Genomic DNA, 25825 nt, shown 5'->3' with positions numbered 1-25825 from the left:
CCGGCTGTTCCGGGGAAGGAAAGGAAAGCTGCAAGCGCGAAACCCAAGTGAAAACTCACCGCAGAGGCAGGGCAGGGTGAGGCCCGCAGCCAGGGCTTGCGGAGAAGGCGAGTGTCGGGTGTGAAAAACGCCAATCACTTGTTTTTAAAATTTTAAAAGTTTAATAGTAATAAAATGGTTATAAAAATAGTAATATAATTAGAGTAATAATAATTTGGACAATTTGGATTAGGACAATATGAGGCAATAGAACCAAAGAGTTACGGACGTCTGGGTACGTTTTTCTGGGCAGCACGAGCCCGAAAAAGGACCCCCGTTAACCCTTAAAAACAATAGCCTGTTGCATATTCATACACTTCATACATGATGCCTAAATTCCATTCAAATACAGGATTCTGTCTGGTCATCGTCAACTTCTTCCTCTGAATCCTAACAGCGCCTTCGAGGCGGGAAGAAGTTCGTTTCTTCTGTTAAGAGGGCAATAAATTCTTTTTCTCTGAAGGATTTAGGTATCCTGTGGCTGCTATTTTGCTTCAAGTCCTTTCTGTAAAAAAAAGTATCCTACATAGCATAGTTTCTATTTTAACATTTTTTATAACCTAAAACTATATTTAACACACTACTTAAGAGAATTAATACAGCATTACTTTCTAACACAACACATATACTATTCCTTTTAATATCTGCGAAAAGCCAATCATATGATACGCATTTTTCACATCGGGGATGCCTGAGCAAGCCCTGGTGCCTACAACTGACTCAGTACAGAGCAGGTTTTGTGCTCCTGTTCAGTGAGGGGCAAAGCTCCTGCGGAACTGCAGTCGTGTGCACCTAAGCCCCCCAGAAGTGGGGTTACACGGTACAGCTGAGAATTTGGGGTTGGGTTTTGGCATAGCATGAGCTACAATTCTGGGCAGCCTACAGGCTGCTTCCAGCTTTGAGCAGTAATTTCAATATAGCTCTTGTACGGAACACGTAGGGGATTTCTAGGACCTCCAAATTACAAGCTAGTACAGACAGAAAAAGCAGTCTGCTGTAGAAGTTATTCAACACTAGGAGATGGAAAACATCTTGTAAAGAGAATGCTTGGCATTTTTTTTGGCCTGGAAAATGTAGAGATGACTAATGGCTACAAAGCTAAACTTTCTCTTTTCTGAGTGCTGAAATGGATTTTCTTCATATAAATTGATGATATTACTTCAATTGTCCCATGGATGTTTCACCATATAGAAAGAAAAAGTACTCCTGTAGCCAGATCCCTAAACTGAAGGGGCTTGGTTCCTCTTCATAACAGAAGGCATAAAACACGAGACGCCTGTACTTTCTGCAAAATGCAGCTTTTCTGTTGCTGCATTTCAGATTTTGCCATCGTTATGAATTAGCATAATGGTCAGAAAGTGGGGAGACTTTAATTCCTTTGTTGGCCTCAGTGGTTTAAGTAGGAATCTCCTCCCTCTGTGCAAAGTGCCACAACCAACACAAACCTAAGCTATAATGGCATTATGGAAATACCATACAGATGGTATTTCCTTTTTAATTCAAGCTATGTAATAGTTGTGATGTCCAAGTTTCACTGAGCTCTGCTTTGTGATCCAGCACAGGGATTCCCCAAGAGGTAGAAATCCACAGCTGCTGGAGCTGTTGAACTCACCTGGGGCTCAGGTGAGATGCTGCTCTCTGAGCTGTTGCTCCTTGCAGCTACGGCTCCATGTCCTCTCCCAGCGTCATGCACACCCACCCCTTCTGACAGGGACAGCTTTGTCACTGCTGACATCTCCTCTCTCTGCACTGCTGCCTCCCCTCTACCATTCTAAGCAGTTCCCTGAAAACTAGAATGGAAAATGTGCTGAAAAGGAAGATGTACACAAAGATATGACAACAACAAATTCCGAAGTACTCATTAGTAGCAGAGTATTCACTCAAAGTATAAAAAATATGGGTTTTGCCCTAAGGACCGCTCTTTGTCTCCAGTTCACAAATTGTTCTGAGTCTCATGAGATGCATAATTCTTTGTTACTACACAGGGGATTTAGATTTTTACAAATGTGTAATTACTTCTAAGTTCAAACTTTAGAATCCAAATTCTGTGGAATTTTTGCTTTTTAATCTTAAAATTACATGCAGACCGGATTTTTTTCCTAGTGCTTCTGCAACTGTGATCACTGTGTCCATGAGCTCATGTATTTAAAAATTCAAACAATAAAAACAGTTTAGCATTTTGTCAAGGACATAAGATAAGCACTATCAAATAGACATAAGACTTTACAAGTGAAATTGCTGTACACAATTCTCTTAGTTAATCTTAAGCTTTTTAATTCTTATATTTACTGTAGAAGCCTTAGGAATTAAAAATCTGGCACCTTTCTGTCAAGTCAACAAACCATTTGAAGTCCTATAGTATTTGCATGTGTTTGTGAACACAAACATTTAGGGTATCAATAAAATGAAAAGCTGTGTAAGCTCAAACTTAATATCTTTAATGTTGAAATAAACTGAACTTGCATAAATCAACTATATTGAATATCCAAATAAGAGGCTTTGTTAATTTATCTAAGTAAGGAAACCAGTTACAGAAGGTAAATATGGACACCCACTTCCAAGAGAATACTGCTACTGCCACATGAACAAGTCTGTAACAGCACTGATGATGCTCATTTTGTTTCAGTGTCAGAGCACAGAGCTGGAGTTACATCCTGTTTTATATCTCTAAACCAGCCTGCATTCCTCTCTCTAGATTTGGCTCAATCTTTTTTCTGATTTTTTTCTACTTTTTCTCTTGCTACACAAATAAGGAGGAATGGATGAAGTGAATCAGAACAAAGGATAATTCCAATTACTCTTTGAAAACAGAAATAGTAATGACTACTCCAGTAGTGCAGAAAGCAACATTAACATGCCTTACACCTTAAAATAAACATTTAGTTTACCTCTTTGACCTTGTTCAACTTTGTTTTTCCCACTGTATATTTGTAAAAAGGCTTAGGATGAACTTCTGTTCCCATTGACTGAGAAGGTCAGGAATTTACTTTTTGTTTAAGTGCAAACATAAAAGGTGACATTTTAGCAGCATGGCAAAAATTTCAGGTATTATATAATTCTTTTTTTATAAAAAAACATGGCTCAGATCAAGGACTTGAAAAAATACATTGGGAAAGGGGAAGAAAAGGTAAAACCTTATTGATATAAACTCTTCTGCCTAAAATTATGCATCATATTCTAAACAAAATGTTTCAGTGATGTGAACCATGGGTGCAAAGATTTTTAAAAAAATTAAATATATTTAAGCATGAACACAGTAAAAAAGCCAAACATTGTGCTTATAAAGTCCATGTCAAAAATTAGAAATTACAGTTTTCCATGAGTGTAAGAATGGGATGTGATCATCGTATTTTAAGTAATTTTAACATGTTCTTTCTTACAGTAGGAAAAGAAATGTAGGACAAAGTCAGACCATACCTTGAGTCAAATGAACAGTAACATTTTCAATACTAAAAAGTGTATATGTTTTTAATATGCATTTAAGTGAAACAAAAATGTAACTGAGAAAGATGCAGCTATTTTTATTATTTTAGCTGGCTTTTTCAGAGCCAGTTAAAAAGTGTATGGTATTACTATTAGAAAAATATAAACATTACATATTATGAATTTATTTTGGCTTTCTTCACTTAGGGAAAGTTCCCAGAATGATCAGTCAGTTTATTAGAGTAAGAACAATAATTACTTTTAAACAATACATTGGATAAGAGGTATATGTCCTGTTAGGGTTTAGATTCTGATAAAAAATAGGGCAACACCAGCATTTACTTTTTGTACAGGAGACAAAGTAGCTGCCTTCATGCCAAGCTATTCTGTTTCTTCTTCTTCTTTTGCACTGGAGCTGCCAGCTTTTGTTTCTCTGGAATAATTTTTCTCTTTCTTTTTAATATTTTAACCCTTTTAGTAGTCCAAAAATCTTTGTTTGTCCTGGCTATTGATGATTTTTCATCTTCTGTTTCTGAAAAAAAGCAAAGAATTATTCACACTGACCTTTACATCAAGTCTTTGTAGTCTAAATGGCAGACTTATTTGTATCTCATTTTTTAAAAAAAGGCTATAAATATCTTTTTATTTTACAGTAGAAAGTGCCATTTATGCTAGTTTTGCATGTGAAATTAAAATTCATAAAGATCAAGTATGCAAACAGATTACAATGCAGAAAAACAACAGCAGAAAACCCAAACAAATCTGAGCTAGAATTCTTAAGTTTGCCCTGCTACAGTGGCCTCACACCTAATTTTGCTTATAACAAAACAGGACATGCAGTTCTATCAACTGCTTGTTTTCTTATCTGTCTCAAAAGCTTTGCAGTGGCTTCCTCGGTATGTTATTCCAGTAAACACAAAGAGAATTTAAATAAAAGTGAAAAGAGGCTTATGTTCTCCAACAAACATATGGGCTTGAGACACTATCAGATTGGTAAGTGTATTGTATCACTTGCCAGCATCATATCCCCACTTCTTCAAAATACCAGAACATTTTCCAGTGGATATAGGAGAAGCCTCCCACTTGGTGTATTCCATTTCACAGTCACATTAACAATTCAAAATACAAAGTTCTGTTACCTTGAGATGATGTTGCAGTTTTATCAGAGTTTTCTTTTATTTCTGAAGCTTGGTCAAGCCACACTGCAAGACACGTCAGCCTAGCTTTGGTATTGACTTCACACAGTAAAGATGGCCCATCTCTAATCTGAAGAAAACATAAAAGAAGTTTATTTCAACCTTATTTTATTTCTGGTTAAATTTAATGAAGTATTTGAAGTCAGAAAGCACCTTACACTTTCACTGTTAGGCAATTATATCATTCAGCTTTTGGAATACAAATAGTCTATTACAGATGGGCAGTGTTAACAGCATCAACCCACTGGAAACTACTGTATTAGAATATTCTACCCCTAGAGCTGGACAGAGCAGCCCACACAGTTATGCAAAACTTTGCCTGCAGGGAAAGGAATTAGGTCAAAATAAATACAATGTTACACAGAAAGGCAAAGATCACTCTGTCAATTCTGTACAAGGGGAACAGAAATGTAAGGTAAAGAGGAAAAAGGGAGATCACTCCTGCACTTACAAGTATAAAAATAATCAGAGTGGGTGAAATTAAAAACAGGCAAATTCAGATTTGAAATGTATATATGTTGAGAAATAATTATTTGAACTATCCAAGATACTTATCATATAGTATGATCCTTTGTAACTAGGCAATAAATGGTAAAAATCTATTTCTGATTTTAAGAGCAAACAATAAACACAATAAACTTTAAAGATAAGACATGATTCCTTGTTACTTGAACTATGTTACTCAGAACTGTTTGAAAATACAGGAAATACAAGTACTCAGAACATTTATGTATTTGAATTTTTCCAAAGGACAAGTTCCTCCCCCGACATGAACAACCACCTTCCCCTGCCCAAACCACAGACTTTGTGTTTTCAGAAGAGTAGCAACAGTCATCAACATTACAGAAATTCACAGCAGTCCTTAACTAAGTCATAACATACATAACTGATTAGATAGTCATAAGCCTGGCTAGGTCTGATGGAAAGCATGACTTTACAAAAAGTGGAGATGAAATATCATAATTTCATCAGATTTTATAGTTTGTTTAAAAAAAAGTACAAAGATGAAAAAAAATAGGAGTGCATAAATATATGTGCATGGACATACATCTCTACTGGGCATAACATGGAAGAAGATCAAGACAGGCACATTTCACCTAAAATTTCCTCAGTGATTTAAAATGAACTCTTACAACAGAACTGTCTGCAATTCTGGTTCTCTGTTGATTTTCTTAAATGTAACCAGCAGTGTAATATACCAACCTTATCAAGATCCAGATTCCACATTTTGATGTAACCATCACTGGATGCAGTAACAATGACATGCTGTCCTTCTCTTTCAAAACTGTAAATATCTTTTATTCTGTGAAAAAGACACAGAATATGTGAAAAAGAATACATTATTATCTTATAGCATCGCAGTTCACTTCAGACCAGTAAGCTGAGACAATTTAAAGATGAATAGGCAACAGTCTAAAAAATCAGTTTGAACAAAAAACCCCCAAGTGACAGGCAGGAAATTGGATCTGCTTTGAGTGCTGTCATATTAGGAACACTTGCCTTTGCTAGGCTTATTAGGATTCAATTCAGAACTCTTTAGTACTGTAAAGCATACGCTATTAGACACATCAGTGACATTACTGCTAATGCTTTTGTATTTTGATGAATTCAAAGCAACATTTGGACAAATATTTGGTATTCAAAAACAGAGAATACATAATTACACTCCTATTGTTTGAACTGAATACAACTGGTTTGTTTTGTTGAAGCATTCTAAAGAGTCTGATTCAGTAAAGACTGGTTAAACACAAACACACACACACTCACAAATTTAGAATAGCAATATTCTTAATTCTGTACCCTATTGTTTTTGTAATGTGCATGGACACAGTACTTGTGCTCATACAAAAAGCAAACAAGTCTGTTTGGAATGTAGCACATAAATAATTTCACTTTCTATACTAAAACAAAAGCAAATTATGCTGAACATTACAAACCGTAGAACTTTAGAGAGGACTTAGCATTGCCATAAATATTTAAATAGTAAATATATAAAGCAAATATAGAATACCTGTTTTCATGAGCTTTAAATTCACACAAGCATTTTTGAGAGTCACAGCTGTAGAACCTAATCATTTCATCATCTCCAGCTATGGCAAGGACAGAATCCTTGGAATGGGGAAAGAGAAATGCAAGTGTGATTAATTTCATGTGTTTCAAACCAATTAATTTCCCAACACCTCTCGTTTTTGTACTTACTGTAATAAATCTAAGTGAAGAAATCCTCTTCTCTGTTGTAATGGTGCCAGTGATTGAAGCTGTGTCAAGTCTGTAGATATCCACTTTGTTTGCTATCACGGTCACATACTTCTCTCCATCAGGGGACCATTTAATTATGTGTGCATCTGTACACATTGATACAGAGAATCTAAAAGTAAGAATCTTTAGAAGCTGCTAGACACTGTTTTCTACCTAGACCTAAGAAAATATTCAATGAAAAATCAAATAAACTAGAACAAACAGCTATACACTCTAATGTTTATTTCCAATTATCAGAATCATGTAAAGAAAAACAAACTGAAACACATTTATTTAAATGCTCTGACCTCAAATTTCAAGGAAAAAAAGGATTTACTTCAGTGGTACTATGTTTTCCTTTTGCTAAATGATTATTATTAAGGACATGAGCTTACACATGCTTGCCTGCACGTGTAAAAGACATTGTGAAAGTTTGCAGTTAACTGACTTGATTAATTCAGTCAACTTTTCTTTACACGAAAAATAAAGCTATCAAACTGCACTTAATTAGTGGATTTAGACTGATAAACTCACTTTGCTTCAGGTTTTTGATGAAGGCCGATCGTCCTTCAACAAGATTCCAAGTTCTGAAACATAATAACAGGCAATGTGCATTCTGGTTAAAAACAGCACAGCAAAACTGAAATCCAATCTGCTGTCATGAGGCACCCAAAGGAAGCTTTTAAGCCTCTCTAAGCATTTTTCTGCCTTCTTAATGCAAAAGAAAATGATGAGTTCATATACTGCTTGCATGCTATAATGTTGAACTTGTGTTATTTATTTTCTAAACCACCATTTGCAATACTGAGACCAAAAGGAGGCCAATAGAAATTTGTGCTATGAAAATAGCATTTTATATCTCTAAAACAGGTATCTAAAGCAACATGGAAACACTCCAAGTGAAAAATCACACTAAACAAAATCTGTCACTTTTCAAAAGTTTAAGCAAACAGTGCTCCAAAATGCAAACATATTTATACAAGTGACTTGTGAAGAGTCAGAGCTCACAAGGAGGAGGAATGAACAGCTGGCACTTAGAACTTCAAAAGACAAACAGATGGATCTTTGAACCATTTGATAACAAATATGTTTTATCAGTGTTGCCTAGTCCCAACATGGAATTGTTGCTTATAGCACCTTTTTAAGAGTTATTGAATTGTGATTCTCAGCATTTCTTCATCAGTTTTGACTCACCTTAATGTTTTATCTGTTCCAACTGACAAAGCTAATTTCCCAGAAGGATGAATGGAAAGAGATGTCACATGTCCCCTGATGAAAACAAAACATTAGTCAGTCACATGTATTATTTACAAGGAAAACAGACATGAAAATGTATGTGAACATGATGATTTAAGAAACTTACTTATGTGCCTTAATGGATTTCAGACATTCCCATCTCTTTGTGTTCCAGATACAAATGAGCCCATCTTCAGCCCCACTCAGCAGATGTGAAGTCCCATAGAACTCCAAAGAAGTTATCGTGCCTAGAAATACAATTAACAATGTTGTACACACCAGTTATTGGTGTGTACAACAAATTAACAGAGAATGTAGAACTTAACAGAAAAACTTCTTCCATCAAGGCATGCCAACTACTACCCTAACCTTGGGAAAATCTAAATGATTCCCTAAGTATTTATTCAAAAAACCCTCAAACTTTCTTGCTATATTCAATAGTCTAATGTGCTCTATCAGGCACCCTTTACCCACACATGTCTGCAGTCCACCTGGTCTGTTCTCTGTCACAGCAGTACTCAAACACCAGGGCAGAGAGCTTCTATCAGTGATAGGAATGCTCCCTGTCAAAGCCCTGCTCCTGACACACAGCTGGACTTACTGCCCTTGCTGCTTCCCCATAATCACCAGATGTATCATACATGACTTAAATGCAGTTACCATGCTCAGTCTAGCTCCTGGATATTTTTGATTAATTAATACTGAGCTACAAATGACCCAAACAGATTTATTTGGACAGCCATTAACAGATGACTGTACCAATGATATAGACAGAGGGTGCACCCTCAGCTAGTTTACAGATGACACCAAATTCTGTAAGTGGTGAGGGATGGGATGCCATCAAGAGGGACACGGACAAGTTCAAGCAGTGGGCTTGAACCTCCAAGTTCCACAAAGCACAGTGCAAGCTGGCATCAGCACAGGCTGGGGGATGGACAGATTGAGGGCAGCTCTGCTGGAAAGGACTTAGGCTTGCTGAGAGATGAGAGGCTGGACATGACCTAGAAATGTGTGCTATCAGCCCAGAAAGCCAAATGTGTCCTGGGCTACATCTAAGGCAGCGTGGGCAGCAGATTGAGGAAGGGGATTCTGCCCCTCTGCTCTGCTCTTCAGAGACCCCACCTGGAACACTGCATCCAGCTCCAACAAGAATGATGTGGACCTGTTGAAGCAAGTCCAGAGAAGGGCATGAAGATGACCAGAGAGATGGAACACCTCTCCTGTGAGGAAAAGCTGAAAGAACTGGAATTGTTCAGATGGGAAGAGGCTGCAGGGAGACCCTACTGTGGCCTTCCAGTACTTGAAGGAGGCTTAGAAGAAAGATAGGGACAAACCTTTTAGCAGGACCTGTTGTGATAGGTTAAGGTTTTAGACTAAAGAGGGTCGATTTAGATTAGATGTAAGGAAGAAGTGTTTTTACAAGGACAGCAGTGATACACTGGAACAGCTGCCCAGACATGTGGTTGATACCCTGTCCTTGGAAATGCTCAAGGCCAAATTGGATGGCGCTCTTCGTAACCTGATCTGGTTGAAGATGCCCCTGCTCAAGGCAGTGGGGTTGGACTAGATGACTTTTAAAAGATCCTCTCCAATCCAAACTGTTCTGTGATTCTATCATGTACTTTGAAGCTGTAATTCAGGCAGCACACACAGTGGGAAATGTACCAGGTTAACTCCTCTGACAGCAGCAGCCTGCTTTCAAACACAAACTCTCTTTTGTGTGGTTCATGTACACTTGTAACGGGGGCAAGAACACTGGGAAAGACAGTAGCTGGGATTAGGCATGATCTAGATAAACCATCTTGATAGAAGAAAAATGGCACATAAGCCATTTGTGGCTTATAACTTCTAAACCACTTCATAAAACTACAAATAATTTAAAGCAGCAGCAGCATTTGTGAGCTAATACCAGAATAATTGTTTTTACCTTCTATGCTCAAAAGCTTACCTTGTTTGTATGATCACACCATCATGGCTGCAACACCACCATTACTAGAGTCTTATTAGAAAAAAAGAAACCCCAGTATTTTTCTAGCAAGGGCCAGTTTTTCAGCTACAATTTTTTATCATTACGGTTTTTTACAAAGAAATGATCCCTTACCATTGTGCTGTAGCAGCGCCCCATGTTCAATCTTCTTTTTCATGTCATAGATTTGGATTGTCTCATCTCTGCTCCCAGTGACCACATATCTGTTATTCACTGCTACTGCTGACAATGAGGCAGTGTGGGCATGATGTGTAAAATCAGGGACGACTGTCCAAGACTGTAAATGAAATGCAAAACAAACAGGTCTTTCTCAAGCTTACCACAGAAAGCTTCCACTTCATTGTCCCATAATTTTATTTTTTAAAAGCAAAAGCTGAAAAAGTATACGTGCGAAAATCAGAATCATAGAATCAAATAGGTTGGAAAAGACCTCTAGGATCACAATGTCCAACCCATGACTGAACATCACCTTGTCAACCATGGCACTGAGTTCCTTAACCTCCATGGATGGTGACTCCACCACCTCCCTGGGCAGTGCATTCCAATGTCTAATCACCCTTGCTATGAAGAAATTCTTGCTTGATGAAGGCTGAATGCCCAACCTGAATGTCAGCTGGCGCAGTGTGAGGCCACGTCCTCTTGCCCTGTCACTGGCTGCCTCAGAGGAGAGGCCAACCCTCACCTGGCTACAGCCTCCTTTTGTACAGTTGTAGAGAATAAGGTCCCCTTGAGCCTCCTTTTCTCCAGACTAAACAACCCAGCTCCCTCAGACACTCCTCACTGGACTTAAGCTCTTGACCCTTCAGCATCTCCACTGCCGTTCTCTGGAGTTGCTCCAGCATCTCAATGTCTTTTCTGATTTGAGGGGTCCAGAATCGTAAGGTGTGGCCTCACGAGTACAGGCGGAGGAATTATACTTAGCTGTAAGCGTAATGGGATCTTCCTGAGTTAATGTGCTGTTAGGAGATTAGTCCAAAGCATTTAAGCCTGCAAACCGCCCCTTGTAATCAGTGCTGTGCTTAGACGAAGCTGTCTCTGCACAGAGATAAATCCCAAGAGCAGGAAAGGCGGACTCTCGTTTTCCATCACGGCAGGCTGGAGACACGCCTTCCACGCGCCCCCAGCCCACGTCCCATCCATCCTCCGCACGGCGCCGGGAGGAGCGGCCCCGCACCGCGGACCCCGCACGCACGTGGCTCCGCCGCAGCTGCCGGGAGCGCTTCGGGCCAGCGAGGGGGCCGAGTCTGGCGGCAGAGGCCGCGGAGAGGCCGCCCCGCCCCCGCAAGGCGCTTTAAGAGCCCCGGCGGCGCCCGGAACGGCGGCTGCGGACGGGCGAGACGGTGAGTGCCGGGGCGCGCTTCCAGAGGGGCGGCCGGGGCATTTCCCCCACACAATTCCCCGGAGACGTTCCAGACTGGGCTGGATGGGGCTCCGAACACGCTGGTCTTGGGGAAGATGTCCCTGCCCGCGGCAGGGGGTTGGAACGAGAGGGCCTCCAAGGTCCCTTCCCACCCAGACCGTTCTGTGCTTCTTCCCCCCCCCCCCCCCCCCCCCCCCCCCCCCGTTCCCCCGGCTCCCGTTACCTGGCCGGGCCGCGTGGCGAACCCCAGCAGCACCTGCTCGTAGCACCCCGCCACCAGCTCCATCCGCCACCGCACGGCGCCGCCCCGGGGCTCCCGCTGGCTCTTCCGCCCGTCCGCCGCGCTGCCTGCGCCGCTCCGCGCTGGCCCCGCGCTGGCGTCCGGCAGCGCTCGCTCCGTGCGGGTGAGGAGAATCCCGTGGGAGCTGCCGCGGAGCGGGAAGCGCCGGAGGAAGCGGCGAGGGGTCAGGCTGCGCGTGGGGCAGCCCGCGCAGGGGGGGCCTCGCGGGGCGGAAGCGGCGCTGGCGGTGATGGCGGCGGGGAGGACGAGAGGCGTTAGTGTCGGGATGGCGAGGGGGGGAGGGGGAGCGGTGCTCGGGATCGGGGGCTGCTAGCGGGGAAAAGGGGCGCGGACCGATCTATCGGGAACGAGGCGGGGTGGGTTGGGCTGGGATGTTCGGCCCTTTTCCTTCCCGGGGGCCGCGGGGCCCTCGCCTGCCTCAGGGCGCGCGGGGCGAGGAGGCCCCGGCCGCGCTTGGGCCGAGGCACCAGAGAACCAGCCCCTCCCCAGCCCCGGGCCCCGCCGGCTTTCGTTATTTCGCCGGGTCGTTTTATATTTTTTCATTACTTAATTTCTTATCGCGTAGCACGGTAAGCAGGAAGCGCGGCCCCGGCGCCAGTGTGGCCGCTTACGGAGGGCCGCGGCTGGGCGGGGCGCACTTGCTGTCGGGCTCTTCCCGTCGTGCCGAGTGGCTCGCTTAGAGAAATGCGTCACGGCTCGGGCCTGGGCTCGGCCGGGGTCACCGCGCCGGCCCCGAGAGCTCTGGGAGGCTCCCTCATCCCCGTGCCCTGCCTCAGCGCCTCGTTTGAGCGGAATTAGTGCCAAAGGAAGGGGGGGGAATTGCCCGCTGCCTGCATGAGCGGTGTTTGCGCGGGCGATTAGGGCCGTGAACAGCTTCGCCCACCTTTTTGCCGTATGAACACAGTAATGAAAGAAAGTGGAATAAAATAAAAAGCTGCTATGGTGTGTGTGTAATCCAATTAAAGATGTGTTTGAATTCTGGAGGTTGAAGCTGCTTAAATGAAAGCTACCTGTGACTGTAGATACAGTTAAAGCAAATGTAAAAAAACGTATTATATCAGTACATGCTGTTTTAACTGCTTTTAAAATGATCTTGTTTTCTAGTGAAAAGGTGAACGTTGGACAGGGAGGCGTACAAAACCGTTTTTGCATAAAAGTTGGTGATAACCTACCGAGAAGCCCTTGTATCACTTGCCTCCCGATAGCCTCTTGCAACAAGAGCACTCTGTCGTGCGTGCCATCTTCCATCAGGTCTGCAGGAGTGAAAAGTGGTAAGTTTAAAAAAAGTTTCTGGGCAGTTGTGAATTCAAAAATCAGTATTTCAGTGTTGAGAGCATGAAGGAGTTCGTGCTTCTTTTTATTGAAAGCCAGCGTTACAGGAACATTGTTACGTGGATATTTGCGTTAGTAATGACAAGCCTTAAGAGGCAGAATTTGCTGCTGATAATTCTTTTTAATGATCACAATTACTTTCAGTTAGCATGTGCTCAGTGTAGCATACACTAACGTTACTAGTATTTTAGGCCTGTTTGTGCTTGACTCTTCTTGGCTTCACAACGGCTGTGGGGATGAAGTCCATAGTTATTCTGAATAGCACCATGCATAGAAGCTCTAATTATGATTTATGGCTGTCCTGTGTCAAGTTAGTCTAATCCAAGTAGTGCTCTGAACTCTGCAGGCAATCCTTGAAGGCATTGTAGATGCTCTGTGTTTATTGCATTATGTGGCTGTGGACTTAATCAGCCAAGATCTAAAACATTACATAAATTCCTGCATGGAAATGGGAACTAGAACTTTGACCATCAAATATCTGCACAGGATACACCAGATGTAAGAAATCAGTAGGGGTGAAGAACACCTGCGTGTGAAATTAAATGCAGAGTATTTTGCAAATGAAATTAGTTTTTGCACTGATTTATATTTGTTGGATGATTAGGGGAAAAAGCATAAAGAAAGGATATTGGGATCAACAGAGATGCATAGCTCTTGTGGAAAGTGTGTCCACTGTTTTAGTGATGGCAGTAAGATGTTATTTGCTGGTTTTGGTTTTGATGGTAATGAGTGAAATATGTATGTGGAGAAGGCGAGAGGGAGGAGAAAAGGTGCAGAGAAAGATGTTTGCTTGTGCTATGCCCTCATCCTGTTTTTATTTCTCATATCCTTTAGCACATGGGAAGTGTACCACTGCTTGTTTTCAGCTGCATAGTTTGTGGTACAAGTAAATTTAAATCTGGCTAAAAGGGGAAGAAACTGACGAGGTTGTATAAAACATACTGAAACCTCTATCTTTTGCCTTGCTTTTAACTATTTTAGAATCTTCTGGATTATTGGGTTATTATATGTAGGTATTTCAGAATTAAGGGTAAGGTATAGGAGACTTAAACAATATCTAGAATTTTCTAGTGCTTTGGACAATGGGAAAACTTTTTGGTCTGTTATAGTTTAGGACAGTGAAGATTACATCTAATCCTAATCCTGTTAGCCATATATTTTTTTCTATCTCCAATGTATAAGCAGTGACAAGTTGGAACTTAGAAAATTAAGTTCTGAATTAATAACTTTAAAGCATATGGTGGGGTGAACATATTTGAAAGTAATTAATATTGAGGGTAAAATCCTTCATCTTTTTTCTCCCCTACATTTTTTTCAGCTGAAGGAGTGTAATAATTGAACCTGCGCAGTTTTACTGTTCGAGAAAGACAGAAGGCAGTTTGAACCATGGCAAGCCAGGTAAGATCATTTAGTCAGAAATACAGGCATGCTGTGCCTAAATGGATTCCAGAACCATACTCAGAATTCCTAATAAATGTAAAGCTGACATAGCTAGCTTGCTCTGAGTTGGATGTTCTTTTAGCCCTAAGATTTCTTCTGGCAACTGTCCTCAGGACACTTCATTGTGTCGACTCAAGCAGGTTGGGGGGCATTGTGTTAAGCTTTGCAGTTTGCATTATTTGAGCGCGAGTTCTTCTGAAGGAGCTTGCGCGTAACACTCTGTATGAGATACATGTGGAGATGTTATAGAGGAAGAACGTTAAAGCCTGCGTAAGTAAATGCTATGGAACATCATCCTTATTTTTGGAAGTCCTTGTTCTTCAGAGTCTTCATTGAGGGAGGCAACCGGTGTTAACAAGGCTGTTTCCCCTCCTCTTTTGTGTAGTTGCCCCATTCACTTCCTTTTTGAGCTGTGGTTTTTGGGGTTTTAGTGTTTTTAGTGTTTTTTTTTCTTTTTTCTTAATTTTTCCTTTTTTTTTTTTTTTTTTTAAATTCCCTGAGAGGTACTTTTTATGCCTCTTTCCTCCTGGCCTTGCATCTGGGTTTGAGTTTTCCCTCAGCCGATCTAGTACCTGTTCCTGGTCTGCTTTCGCCTTAAATTCCATTAATCGGCCTCTTGTTGTTGTTCCTGGCCTGGGAGAGTGACTCACTGCTGGGTAGTGAGGAGAGGCATCTCTCAGAAGAGTACCTAGGTGAGGGGAGATAGGGACAGTGGAGATTCCTTCTAGGCAAGAGTGACAATTTCCCTGCCTCTTCATCGTGCAGATTGTGCTGCGGCAGGGTTTTTTGCATCCTGGAGCTCAAGTGGAACACAGTCCAGTCCTGAAGCTAATTAACATTTAGGATTGGCCAGCATCAAAAGGCTATCTGGTTTGTCCCTAATTCCCAGAGGAAGCTGTCAATCCTTTAGCCAGCTTGACAAGTCAGGGGAATATGGCTGTTCATACAATCCTTTGGCTCTGTTATTTTTGCCAGGCGTTTTCCCCAGAGGCTGCTTTCCCTCATGGGAGGCGGAGGGAGAAATGGGACCCCAGGCTTCTTTCAAGGGCAAGGTGAATATGGGGAAATCACCTGTGGTGATGGGGAGTGGGAGGGAGGAATGTAAATGAGGCTAAATACTATAAAGGTCATTTTTTTTCTCCCTACAGGACTTGATGGCAAAAAAAAGAGAATGTCTCCAGGCCTACAGCTGGTGGAGAACACCCCAGAAGAAACGGAAGAAAAAGAACAAAATAAAACCAGGAAGAATAGAGTTTGTCCCTAGTAGTACTAACACAACCAGGTAAAGGCCTTTAGAAAGGAGCAGCTCTGACCCTTTATCTGTTTTAATTGCTAATGACTAGTGAACGTCATCAGTTATTTTCAAAATCCTGAAATGGCACACCTGGTGCCTATACACTAAGTATTGCTCATGGAATACTTAGTATTGTATTGCCATTTGAACAATGAAGATTTTTTTTTCCTGATGTATCTCTCTCATAATTGCTTGAGATGTGGTGTCAAAATAGTCTTAGCTCTTTTTGAATTCTGGCTCTAACTTAATATTTTTTTCTTGGTGTTTTGGGTGTCCTGCCCTTTAGATAACAAATAATAGTTTCTAAAACCAACTTCTAAAAAGATTATTTGATAAATTTGAGTCTTCATTGAAATTCTTGAAAAAGCAGTAGAATGGACTCAGAGAAATTAAAAATTTGCTGGAGTGATGGCATTGCAGTTCTGTGCAGTGCTTAGCAGAGTTTTGCAGTTAATACTCTCTTCATATTTTGTCTCCTTATTTGTCCAGTAATAACTACTTGCTTGTATGTTAGGGACTTTATACTGACATGAACTCTGTTATTTTCAAACTTAATGGTGGTTCTCTTATCTTTTTAAAGACCGGACTATTCAATATTTGTTGGGGAACTGACTCCAGAAGTAGATGATTTTCAGCTCTATGACTATTTCCTAAAGAGGTACCCTTCATGTATTGACTGCAAAATAGCAACAGACCTGCTGGGATATTCCAGGTAATGCCTGTGAAAATGTGTTAATGCTGTCAGTATGTTTGTTGCTATAAGTAATCTATAAGAACTTACATTTGAACTGGTTTTGTATTTTCTTCAGAGGCAGGAAGAGAGATTATTCTCTGGCATTTTTTTAACAACCTAGATCCCTGGGGTTCTGAAACTTTATGGTTAGTTTTAGCTAACTAATGGGTTAAGATTCATTTTAGCCAAATGCATATCTGCATGAAAGCAGTTAGATGGTGGGAGAAAGGAGAGCTCTGCATGGACATCTGTGCTTACTTACAGCAGTGTGTCCACCTAGTCAGTGCAGTACTCAGGACAAAATAATTCCCTTTTTACATGTGGAAGAAAAGTGTAAGGCCTAGCAAATCCTAGGGGATTGGGAGATGGAAATACTAGTATTAGTAAATAAACCTTAGGAGAAGTTAGACTGGCAAGGCAGAGAGTGAAGAAGGGATAAGTGAATTTGCTGTTCAGAAAACACTAGCTGTAATGGACTAATTCAAGAAACTTAAAAAGAAATCAGAGAGAGCAAATTCAGAAAGAAGGTTAGAGCTGTAGAGCATAGGAACAGGTTAATACTGGTATATTGAATATACTGAACTGCTGTAAGTGCAGAAATATATAATCTGGTTACTTACACAGATAGCAGTTAACATACATTGTTTTGCTGGCTTTCAGCAAGTTGCATCTTAATGCTATCAACAAAGCTTTTTGCTTCTGGCCCAAGTTTTTAATTTTGTGAAAGCATCTTCTGTGCATGTGCACATGCCAGAGAGGTTGCTTAGGTAATAGAAGCTATAGCAGCTACTATTTTCATGAAGACAGAAAATGAATTAATTGGCTTTGTAACTGTTATGAATACTAGAATTTGTTTTCTCCCTTTTGAAAATTGTAGAGGGTATGCCTTTGTCAGATTTGGTGAGCAAGGTGATCAGATGAGGGCACTGCAAGACTGCCAGAATGCACCAGGTCTGGGGGGAAAACGAATCCGGCTGAGCATAGGAATTTCTAAAAGGTAACAAATGAGTTGTGCATTGATAAAGTAATTCTGAATAATTGGATTCTTTTAGCTCTGCCTTTGTAAAGACTGTGGCCCTTGCTATAATGGCTGTACAGGATGCAAAATCAAGAAGCATTATGTTTTGACTGCCTGGATCCATCAAACCTCTTGGAGGATTGCTGGGGAAATCCAACTCTTAAGTCTAGCCAGATTGTATAACTTGGGCTTAGCTGCTCTTGTGACCGGCCTTAATGCTTATGGTAGTGAAGCTGAATGTATTTGTAAGTGTTTCGTGTTTGGGCCTGAAGAAGGTAGAAGGGACAACAAGTGTTTATTTTTATGCTAGGAGGCTCTTCTGGGTCTTTCCCCTTGGATTAGACAAATTAGCACATTGTTAGTTTTAAAGTAGTGGGAAAACACAAAATAGGGGAAGAGGGGAAGAAGCCAAAGGAGATGTTGCTTGAACAGTTTGTTTAGAATACTGCTCTTTGCTCCTCAAGTGATTAGGGCAGCAGGAAATTGAAAGTTGATTTGGTTTGAGAGGTTTTTTTTTCTGCCAGCTCAGTTCTCTCAGTCAGTTATTTAAGGCAATCCAGTTAGAGACTTGATACCAAATTTGATAGACTATGATCCAGAATACAGACAAAAATAGAACTGTCTGTGAAACAATTTCAGTATATATTCATGAGGTTAGCTTGTGTGTTCTGTTAGAAGGCTAAAAATAACAGCTTGTGCTTCTCTTCCCTGGATAGTTTTGCCAATGTTGCCTCATTGCTTTGGAACAGAAATGCCCTTACCTAAGAGAGCACTGTCCATATTTGCTTTCACTAACTTGCTCTGAAAACAAAGTCCCAAAAAAGTTTTCTTCACTTCTGCTATCCAGAATAATGTCAGCAGTATTTTTAGATGTTTGTTTCCTATAGAGATTGGTGTAGGAGAGAAGTTGGAAGCAGAAGACGGAGGCATTATGAAACATCATTTATTTGCTACAGTAGTAAGACAATAAAATACCTATTTATTAGAATGGATGTGTAGCTTCACAGTAAGGAAGCAGAAATGCAGTGTGAGTATTGACATACACACCTCTAATCTTCACCTGTTTCTGAATGGCTGAGTACTATGCTCTCACAGCATCCAAAAGTCCAGCCATCAGAGTAGTTGTCATTAAGTTACTTACATTGGAAATTATTTCTGAGCTCCTTCAGTTTGTGGTCTTGGCAAAAAGCCCCAATCTGAATTTTCTGTAGCAAAGTGGAGATAAACAGACATTGGACACTGCGAGCACAGGAGGTCTGCTTGTATGTAATCAGCGAGGAAATGTCTAAGCATAGGGGATTTCTTGGATGCTTTTCATGTGGTGTATCTCTGGTTTAGAACAGACTATTCTTGTTCGTTGATACTTGTCATTAGTCAATTTGAAGTTGCCCCTGGGAAAAATCTGCTCAGGAGAGGGAAAGCAGTGAAAACTAATCACCTGGCCCTTTGGTCTTCATAACTAATAAGTTTTGTAATTTTCCTGCTGCTTTGGCTTCACTCTGGATAATGGCAGTGCTGACTTCACCTGACAGCTAAGCTTTGGCAACTGTTCATGGACCAAAACTTGAGAAGGTGAAGGTAGACATGGTAAATTGACAGGCAGTGTCAGATGTTTCTCTGAAATTGATAATCTGACTTTACCCCTTGTTTCTGGAAATAACAAGATTTCATGTTAACAAAACAAAAGATGGAAGGACTAATTAAACATTTCAAGTGTCTTTAAAAAAGCAGTGCTTGGTGAAGGTCTCTGATCTTAATGAATCTTTTTTCTATCAGTAAGTTGCTTAAACAATACCAAAAGTATCCAAACTGAATATAGATAAATGTAATTCAAGTTAATCCAGAGAAATAATTATTTTTGGCATTGCTGAAGGTGAACATTTGCTCTCCTCACAAACATGAGGTCTATTGTGCTGTGACATAAGACTTCCTGAAACTTTCAGGAAAGTTTCCTCATAAATTTGTGTGTGAAATTGTTAACTTCAGCATTGGGTTTACAGTTGTTCTCCAACTCTTAACTGTATATACCTTCTCATGTTTCAGACTGAAAGCAGAATTCCAGCGGTACCAGTCATACAACTACAATGATTATTATCAAGATTATCAGAACTACTATTCACAATGGAATTATGATCCTTATGCTGACTACAACTACAGCTCCTATACTCCCTATGATAGCATGCAAGCTGTTGGAGACTGCTCTTTAGGAGATGCTGTTATGGCTCCAGCTGTTTTTGAGGTAAAGATACTACATAGTTAATTAAAAAACCCCCCACAATTAACAAGTCATATGGGTTGTGTAAATCAGAGCAAAAAAGTCCTAAAACTGAAATCATGATGTCAGATAAGTGTGAAGGTTGTGTTCAACATGACCTTTTGGATTTAAGTGCTTGAGCGCATTTGTAGAATTAGATGTTTATGCAGTAATATTTGTTCTTGTATGTCAAATAACAGTTCTAACTGCAAGTTTTTGCAGTGTTTCTGATGTACTTTGCTTAAAGCAAAGTAAAGAATAGTTGTAATTGATCAACTGGCTGATCTAGATATGATCATCTTAAGACTTCCAAAAGTGCATTTCCAGTGGAACTCTACTATGGTTTTCTCAAAAAACCCAACATTAAAAAGCAACAAACACCTCACAAGAAACCCTTTCCCAACAAACAGCACCTGCTCCTGCTTATTTTATAGCTGTGGGAGGAAGGGAATGTTTAGGAGCATAAAATTATTTTGGATTTGTGATGCTTTCTGAAACTGACTGAGTACTTTCTCTTTTTTTTAGGAAGCTTCAGCTATGACTGAAATCAATGATGACCTAATAACTGAAGGTAATGATAATTCTGTCACTGTAAGCTTGAATTTAGCCATACTTCTGCCCTTTAACAGTACAAGCCAGTGACTCTTGGGGTAAAGAATGGGTTATAGCTAAGATGAGGTAGGATTGTAAAGCTAATAGTGTACACTATGTGAAGTAGAATGGGATATTGTCAACAGTGCTTTGCAGTAGGCTTCTTGTAACTTGCCTTCATTTTCTGTCCAGAGTGGTCTGTTGGAGAAGGTACTAGATCTTTGTACTGGTTCTGTTAAGATTGTTGTATGTTAAGCTCGTTAGTAGACATATCTTGTAATGGTGTCCAAAATTTTTAATTATGCCAAAGTCTCTGCTTGATGTGAAAATACCAGTACAGTCCTAGCATTTGACTACACTAATTCCAAAAGAAGCTGGATTTGTTAGCTTTGTTGAAGTTCTAGGTGAAAAAAACATCTCACTAGGTGTACTATTAAGTTTGTTAAATCATTAAATTTACCTAAAGTACACTTTATTAAGCATTTACTTCAGGTTTTCGTGTGCAAACCTCCCAAGTTCTGACACTTGTACTTACCAGACTTGTATTTTTAGATCCACAGCTGTACTTGGATGTTGATGAAATGAACAGACAATTTATGGAGACAAGTGAAGAACTCTATGATGCCCTCATGAATTGTCACTGGCAACCTCTGGATACGGTCACTTCTGACATCCCCTCTGCTATTTAAGTGTCTTATATAGCATGACCGTTATGACCAAGGTGCTAAAATTACATTTCTTCTACATTACTCTAGATCATAAGTTTTTAAAGCACAATGATAGGTTGGGGTTTCTTTTGCTATGCTTTTGGCAGTTTCTGTAATCTTTTTCTTTGTTTTGTTTTGTTCATCATTTGGAGCATCTTGAAATCATGTAAATATTCTAGAAATGTAAAGAGTTCAATGGGGTCTAAAGATAGACTTGCCTGTGTAAATAAAATTTTGTTTCTGCAAACTGGCCAGCAAGGGATTTTACTTATATATGCGAAACACTTTCTCCTTCTGGCTTGTGGAGCTTAGCTGGAGGCAGTAGGGATATTTCACTTGTCTTTGGTATGGGCATCAGCATTAGCAAGAGCTAGCTCTCACATACTCCCAAGATGCCTAGGCAATCTTACAAGCTCTTAATCTTAATGTGCTGTCCAGTTTTAACATACAGAAGGGTAAACTCAGAGCTGCTGTAGCTGCAAACATTCCAAAGACTAAGGATGATACCTACTGATAGTTTTATGTCTGCCCTTCTTGTTAGTCTTGTCATCTGACCTTTTACAGCAAAGAAACTGGTGTAATATAATACCTGTTCTTACACGTAAAAATCCTTGGAGAAAACCCTGTGGTTTAAAGGGAAGAAAAACCCATCAGGAATTAGAGTATCCCAGTATCCTCTTCAACTAAATTGCACCCTATCCTAAACATCTGTTATTTGTTCAGTCTTTGTGCTCAGATGTTTCATAGTCATGAGGTCTATAACATTTTAGGATGACAGTTCTCAGTATTGAAGTCAAAAGAGGTTAGGGGAGATGGCAATGAAGAAAGTTCTGCTTTCAAACAGCAACTTCTGAGTGGCTTCCTCTAAACTATTATTATCTGAAAGGGTATAAAGTACTTTTCGGTCATAGGGTCTTAAGCTCCTGTTACTACTTAATGTACACAGTGAAATAAATTCAGGCTGGAAACAAAAGAATACTTTTTGAAGAGAAAAAGTATAAATTATCATATAGCTAATACATGTGAAAGCTACTAAAGCTACTGAAGGCATTTTGGTACTGATGTGTGTTTTGGGGGCAGTCTAAACCATAACTGCTAGGATGGCAGGTTTTTTTTTCTTTGATGACTTAATTACATTGAAGTGGTGGTTATAACCTATATGCTGTTATTAAATGTGAAACTAGTACTGCATTGCAGAGTGATGACTTGGCACAGCAGGTCCCTTCTACCTGCTCACCAGAATCTCCCTCTTCTCACAGTTTAATTTCAGCTGGGATTTTTTTTAAGTTCCACCCATGAAATACAGATGCACTAAACTAGAAAGGTCTTCTGGTGTGATATAGGAACTTCATTCTTCCTGAATTTTGTGCACTGCCTATGTAGAAAGAGAGCAAACAAAAGCCATTAATTTAGGGACATTACTATCAGAGTCTTAGACTGTTTTCCTGCTTTGGAGAGAGCTAGTTGCAAAGTGGCTGAAAACTGGGATTTTGTACATGAATGTTTCTCTGGTGTGAGCTGGTCGGTCTTTGGAGAGTCACAGTAGGGAGATTATTAATGGGAATGTGACAGAAAGTGGAATAAATGAAGCAAAGAGAATCTGGATGGGGAAGGGAATTGTGTGTCTGTATAGAAGTGTTTCACAGGACTGCAGAAGGAGGGAACTCAACATAGTAGATGCAGGCCTCTTGAATTTGGATGTGGGGGTGTTAAACTTTAAAAACCGTGCTGGATTTGATGTCACTTCATTTGTAGTGCACAGTTATGGTGCCTGAGCCTGGTAGTACAAGCCAGTTGCTAGGCAAAGGATTTTGTATCTAGCAAGCTCCGTCATCACAAGCTGGACGATTATAACCCAGGCAGAGACCTGGAAGCTTCCTGCTTTGAAGTGCATATCCTGCTTTGCATAGCATTACCTAACACCATACTTCACTTGCAGCAAGTAATTTGTGGGAACCTTTCATTGTTATCAGATCCTAAGGGTGCGTGTTGGCTTGGTAGAAATATTATAGAATATCCACTGTTTTTTAGCTTTTGGGAGGTTGATCCATGTGTGAATTATGTAATAAGGAGCCTATGTAGTTGTGTGATTTCACTTTGATCAGCACTGTATCAGCACAGCACATAAACCTCAGAGTCTGTAGTCACTATATTTATGCAGATTTTACATCTCAGCAAGGTCTTCACACTGCATTAGCGAACCTTTTTGGACATGCACCTTCTGTTCTGGGCTGTAAAGTACCCATATAGTGAAAATACTGTTGATGCAATGTAGTGAAAGAGGTTGTTTGGGCCATTAGTTGTGCAAATCTGAGAGATGTTGGGGAATATATTTTCTTTAGTCAGCACAGAAGAAAAGTGAGGTGAAGGGGGAGTCTGCTGGTTGCAGCCTGTGTGATACTGTTTTAAACAGCTCTCTTTGTTTTCTGTCTCCTGAGCCTTTCTAGTCTATACTGCTTACCAGTTAGGAGTGCATATGTGGGATCAAGATACTGTGTGCAGCACAATTCTTTACTGTAAATGCACACTGAAAAAGCTTCTGTGTTGGTGTAAGCACAAATTTGGGAAAAAAATGAGTGCATCAGATCTGCTGGCATTCATTGCTGAGACTTTTAATTGAGGAAACTTCCAGCGCGTCCAACTACTGCCTGAATTAGCAAGCTTACACAAAGACCTGAACATGTCCATCATACAGATGCCTGCTCTCAGTTCTACAAAGAGCTGATTTGCAGTAGAAACATAAAAAAAAGTATTGGGAGCAATGTTTTCAACACCATGCTATTTCACTTTGGTTGTGTTCTGTCTTTTATTACCCAGATGAAATGTTGTGGGGTTTTTTAAGTCTAATGAAGAATCTTAGTATTGGTTTTATAAACTCTTCATTGTACCTAGCTGTGATAGATAGTGCCTTTACCTAAAACCCACTTATTTCTTAAAGAAGAGTAATGTTTTTGTTTTCCACTTCTCTGAACAGAAAAGCTTTAGTACCATGGTTTGAGGGGCTAATGATCCTGCAGTGAACAGGGAGAAAAAAACAGGCTAAAAACCAATGAAGACTGAAAAGTGTTCAAAAAGGTTAAATGGTACTTAAGCCATGAATGTTTCTTTTTGCAGGGATGCTCTTGGACCAACAGCTTCTTTCTAGTGCTACCTCAAAGTAACTTGCAGATATAACTCACAGGGAAGATTGATCAAATGGTGATGATCACTATCATTCTGCTGGAGATATATATATATATATATTTGCCTTTTGTTTTGTCTCATTTTAATGACATTTATTTAACTTCAGTGACTTATGTCAATAGACGTTGTTTGACTACATCCACAAGTATTTCTGAGTCATGAGTTTCTTTAAAGGTATGTCACCATATGGAAATTGTTCTAAATAGGTAAAATAAGTAAATAAAGCAGCACTTGAATTTACAGAGCAAATGTCTAGTGTAGCTGCATTTGACACGTATATGGAAGAGAAAATTGTGTTTACAGCTTACCTTAATATTCTCAGCATGCATGAAGAAGGAAGCTTGTTTTAAATTTGTTCAGCTCCTACCTGACCAGCACAGGAATTATTTTAGTCAGTTCCACACACAGGTACCATTTTAGAAGCCAGCATTGTCACCAATGAATGTACGTTACCAATGGGCACAGTTTCCATCCCCTCTGTAAATCTAGCTCTTCCCATCACAGAAACACATTATGCTAGTCTTCCTTCCCCTCTTCTCAAACTGAAAGCTAGCATGGTAATTGGTTCCTGGACAAAATGAGTTGCAAATCCAGGCAAAAATACTATTTTTTGTTTTGATAGTTATATTGATGTAGATCTCGACATGTCCATTGTCAAAGCAGACCATCATCCTAAAATTAATCAGCAGCTGTAGCACACCAGCCATTCACACAAAACGAGGTGGTTCTTGCAGGTGACTTCAAACAGGCATGTTCCAAGGATAGGGATTGTCTGTCACTGCAAGTCATCCCCTGCATGTGAAATTGTATTCCCAATTGTGGGGCACAAGAGTAAGAGTGCAGTTTATGAGGAGAAATATCTTGAAAGTAATTCCACTCTGCTGGGTAATGGTTATTTCCTGTAGATAATGAAAAGGGGACAAAGAATTGAGGAGTTAAGTCATGTAAGAGAACTGGGAGGACCCTGATGAAGTTTAAAACAACCCAGTATGAAGCAGAAAAGAGGCAGCACAAAATTCCCCAACACCATTTCTTGTTACAGCTGTTCCTCTGTAGCTGCTGCCTCTTTACATTTCTGCATGCTTTCCGAATCACCTTTGAGGTCCCCATAATTCCCCCCACACCTCTCCTAGTTCCACACAAACCTCTCCTAGTTTCTTCGTGTGTGTGCTGGGATAAATGCTGTTTTGGTTTTTTTTTTTTTCTGTGTGTGGAAGGGGGGTGTGGTGCATCAGGGCTCTGTCCTGGGTAACATTTTTATTGACTTGCACACAGGGAAGATGCTTGTGATTTTCTGCACTGCTCAGCTCCCTCCATCCATCTCACGGCAAGTTGATACTAAAAATAAAATGTGAAACTTCTCACCTTTACTTTCAGTAAGATAAAACCCCACATTTTAATGTATTTTAACTTGGTAATAGGAATGCACTCTTCCTCATGTTTTGAGGAAGTAAAAGTCATGGTGAAGCTTTCTCCTCCTACCTCCTTTCCCC

At 40.3% G+C, this 25825-nt stretch overlaps 2 protein-coding genes across 9 annotated transcripts; one reads left to right on the top strand and one right to left on the bottom strand.

Annotated features, from left to right (window-relative positions):
• Positions 1-79: 79 nt before the first annotated feature.
• Positions 80-12340, bottom strand: PAK1IP1 (PAK1 interacting protein 1). 4 transcript variants are annotated; one of them, XR_009418272.1, is made up of 12 exons: positions 11703-12334; positions 10234-10396; positions 8260-8380; positions 8091-8165; positions 7431-7483; positions 6858-7003; positions 6670-6767; positions 5862-5961; positions 4602-4728; positions 3805-3994; positions 1652-1829; positions 80-544 (listed from the first exon to the last, which is right to left on the bottom strand). XR_009418272.1 is itself a non-coding variant. In XM_059469807.1 (10 exons), exons 1-10 carry the CDS (start codon positions 11763-11765, stop codon positions 3834-3836), a joined length of 1101 nt encoding a protein of 366 aa, XP_059325790.1. In that variant the 5' UTR covers positions 11766-12340; the 3' UTR covers positions 3259-3833. The 4 variants fall into 4 exon arrangements, 3 of the variants coding, with proteins under 3 accessions (XP_059325790.1, XP_059325777.1, XP_059325800.1); XM_059469807.1 differs by lacking the exons at positions 80-544; positions 1652-1829 and having other exon boundaries at positions 3259-3988; positions 11703-12340; XM_059469794.1 differs by lacking the exons at positions 80-544; positions 1652-1829 and having other exon boundaries at positions 3259-3994; positions 11703-12330.
• LOC132071973 (tRNA selenocysteine 1-associated protein 1-like) lies at positions 11244-24581 on the top strand. 5 transcript variants are annotated; one of them, XM_059469845.1, is made up of 11 exons: positions 11247-11459; positions 12885-13051; positions 14431-14510; positions 15528-15604; positions 15701-15834; positions 16427-16558; positions 17457-17576; positions 19641-19836; positions 20377-20422; positions 20995-21163; positions 24264-24581. In XM_059469845.1, the coding sequence occupies exons 4-10, from the start codon at positions 15575-15577 to the stop codon at positions 21129-21131; spliced, it is 795 nt and encodes a 264-aa protein (XP_059325828.1). In that variant the 5' UTR covers positions 11247-11459; positions 12885-13051; positions 14431-14510; positions 15528-15574; the 3' UTR covers positions 21132-21163; positions 24264-24581. The 5 variants fall into 5 exon arrangements, with proteins under 5 accessions (XP_059325846.1, XP_059325828.1, XP_059325836.1 ...); XM_059469830.1 differs by lacking the exons at positions 11247-11459; positions 24264-24581 and adding an exon at positions 11819-12033 and having other exon boundaries at positions 20995-21396; XM_059469838.1 differs by lacking the exons at positions 11247-11459; positions 24264-24581 and adding an exon at positions 12463-12722 and having other exon boundaries at positions 20995-21396.
• Positions 24582-25825: the final 1244 nt, after the last annotated feature.

The sequence above is a fragment of the Ammospiza nelsoni genome, chromosome 1, assembly GCF_027579445.1.
Source record: "Ammospiza nelsoni isolate bAmmNel1 chromosome 1, bAmmNel1.pri, whole genome shotgun sequence".
Classification (NCBI taxonomy): Eukaryota; Metazoa; Chordata; class Aves; order Passeriformes; family Passerellidae; genus Ammospiza; species Ammospiza nelsoni.
This window is presented reverse-complemented; position numbering and strand designations above follow the sequence as displayed.

What these genes read in the sequence shown, in the direction of transcription:
- PAK1IP1 (XM_059469794.1), bottom strand. Translation starts at nt 11,765, where the DNA reads ATGGAGCTGGTGGCGGGGTGCTACGAGCAGGTGCTGCTGGGGTTCGCC. An exon ending in AAATCCATTAAGGCACATAA is followed by an intron (nt 8,166 to 8,259) that starts GTAAGTTTCTTA and finishes TGTTTTCATCAG; the next exon opens with GGGACATGTGACATCTCTTT. An exon ending in AACTGCAACATCATCTCAAG is followed by an intron (nt 3,995 to 4,601) that starts GTAACAGAACTT and finishes GCTTTTTTTCAG; the next exon opens with AAACAGAAGATGAAAAATCA.
- LOC132071973 (XM_059469845.1), top strand. Translation starts at nt 15,575, where the DNA reads ATGGGACCCCAGGCTTCTTTCAAGGGCAAG. An exon ending in AGTAGTACTAACACAACCAG is followed by an intron (nt 15,835 to 16,426) that starts GTAAAGGCCTTT and finishes ATCTTTTTAAAG; the next exon opens with ACCGGACTATTCAATATTTG. An exon ending in AGCATAGGAATTTCTAAAAG is followed by an intron (nt 17,577 to 19,640) that starts GTAACAAATGAG and finishes CTCATGTTTCAG; the next exon opens with ACTGAAAGCAGAATTCCAGC.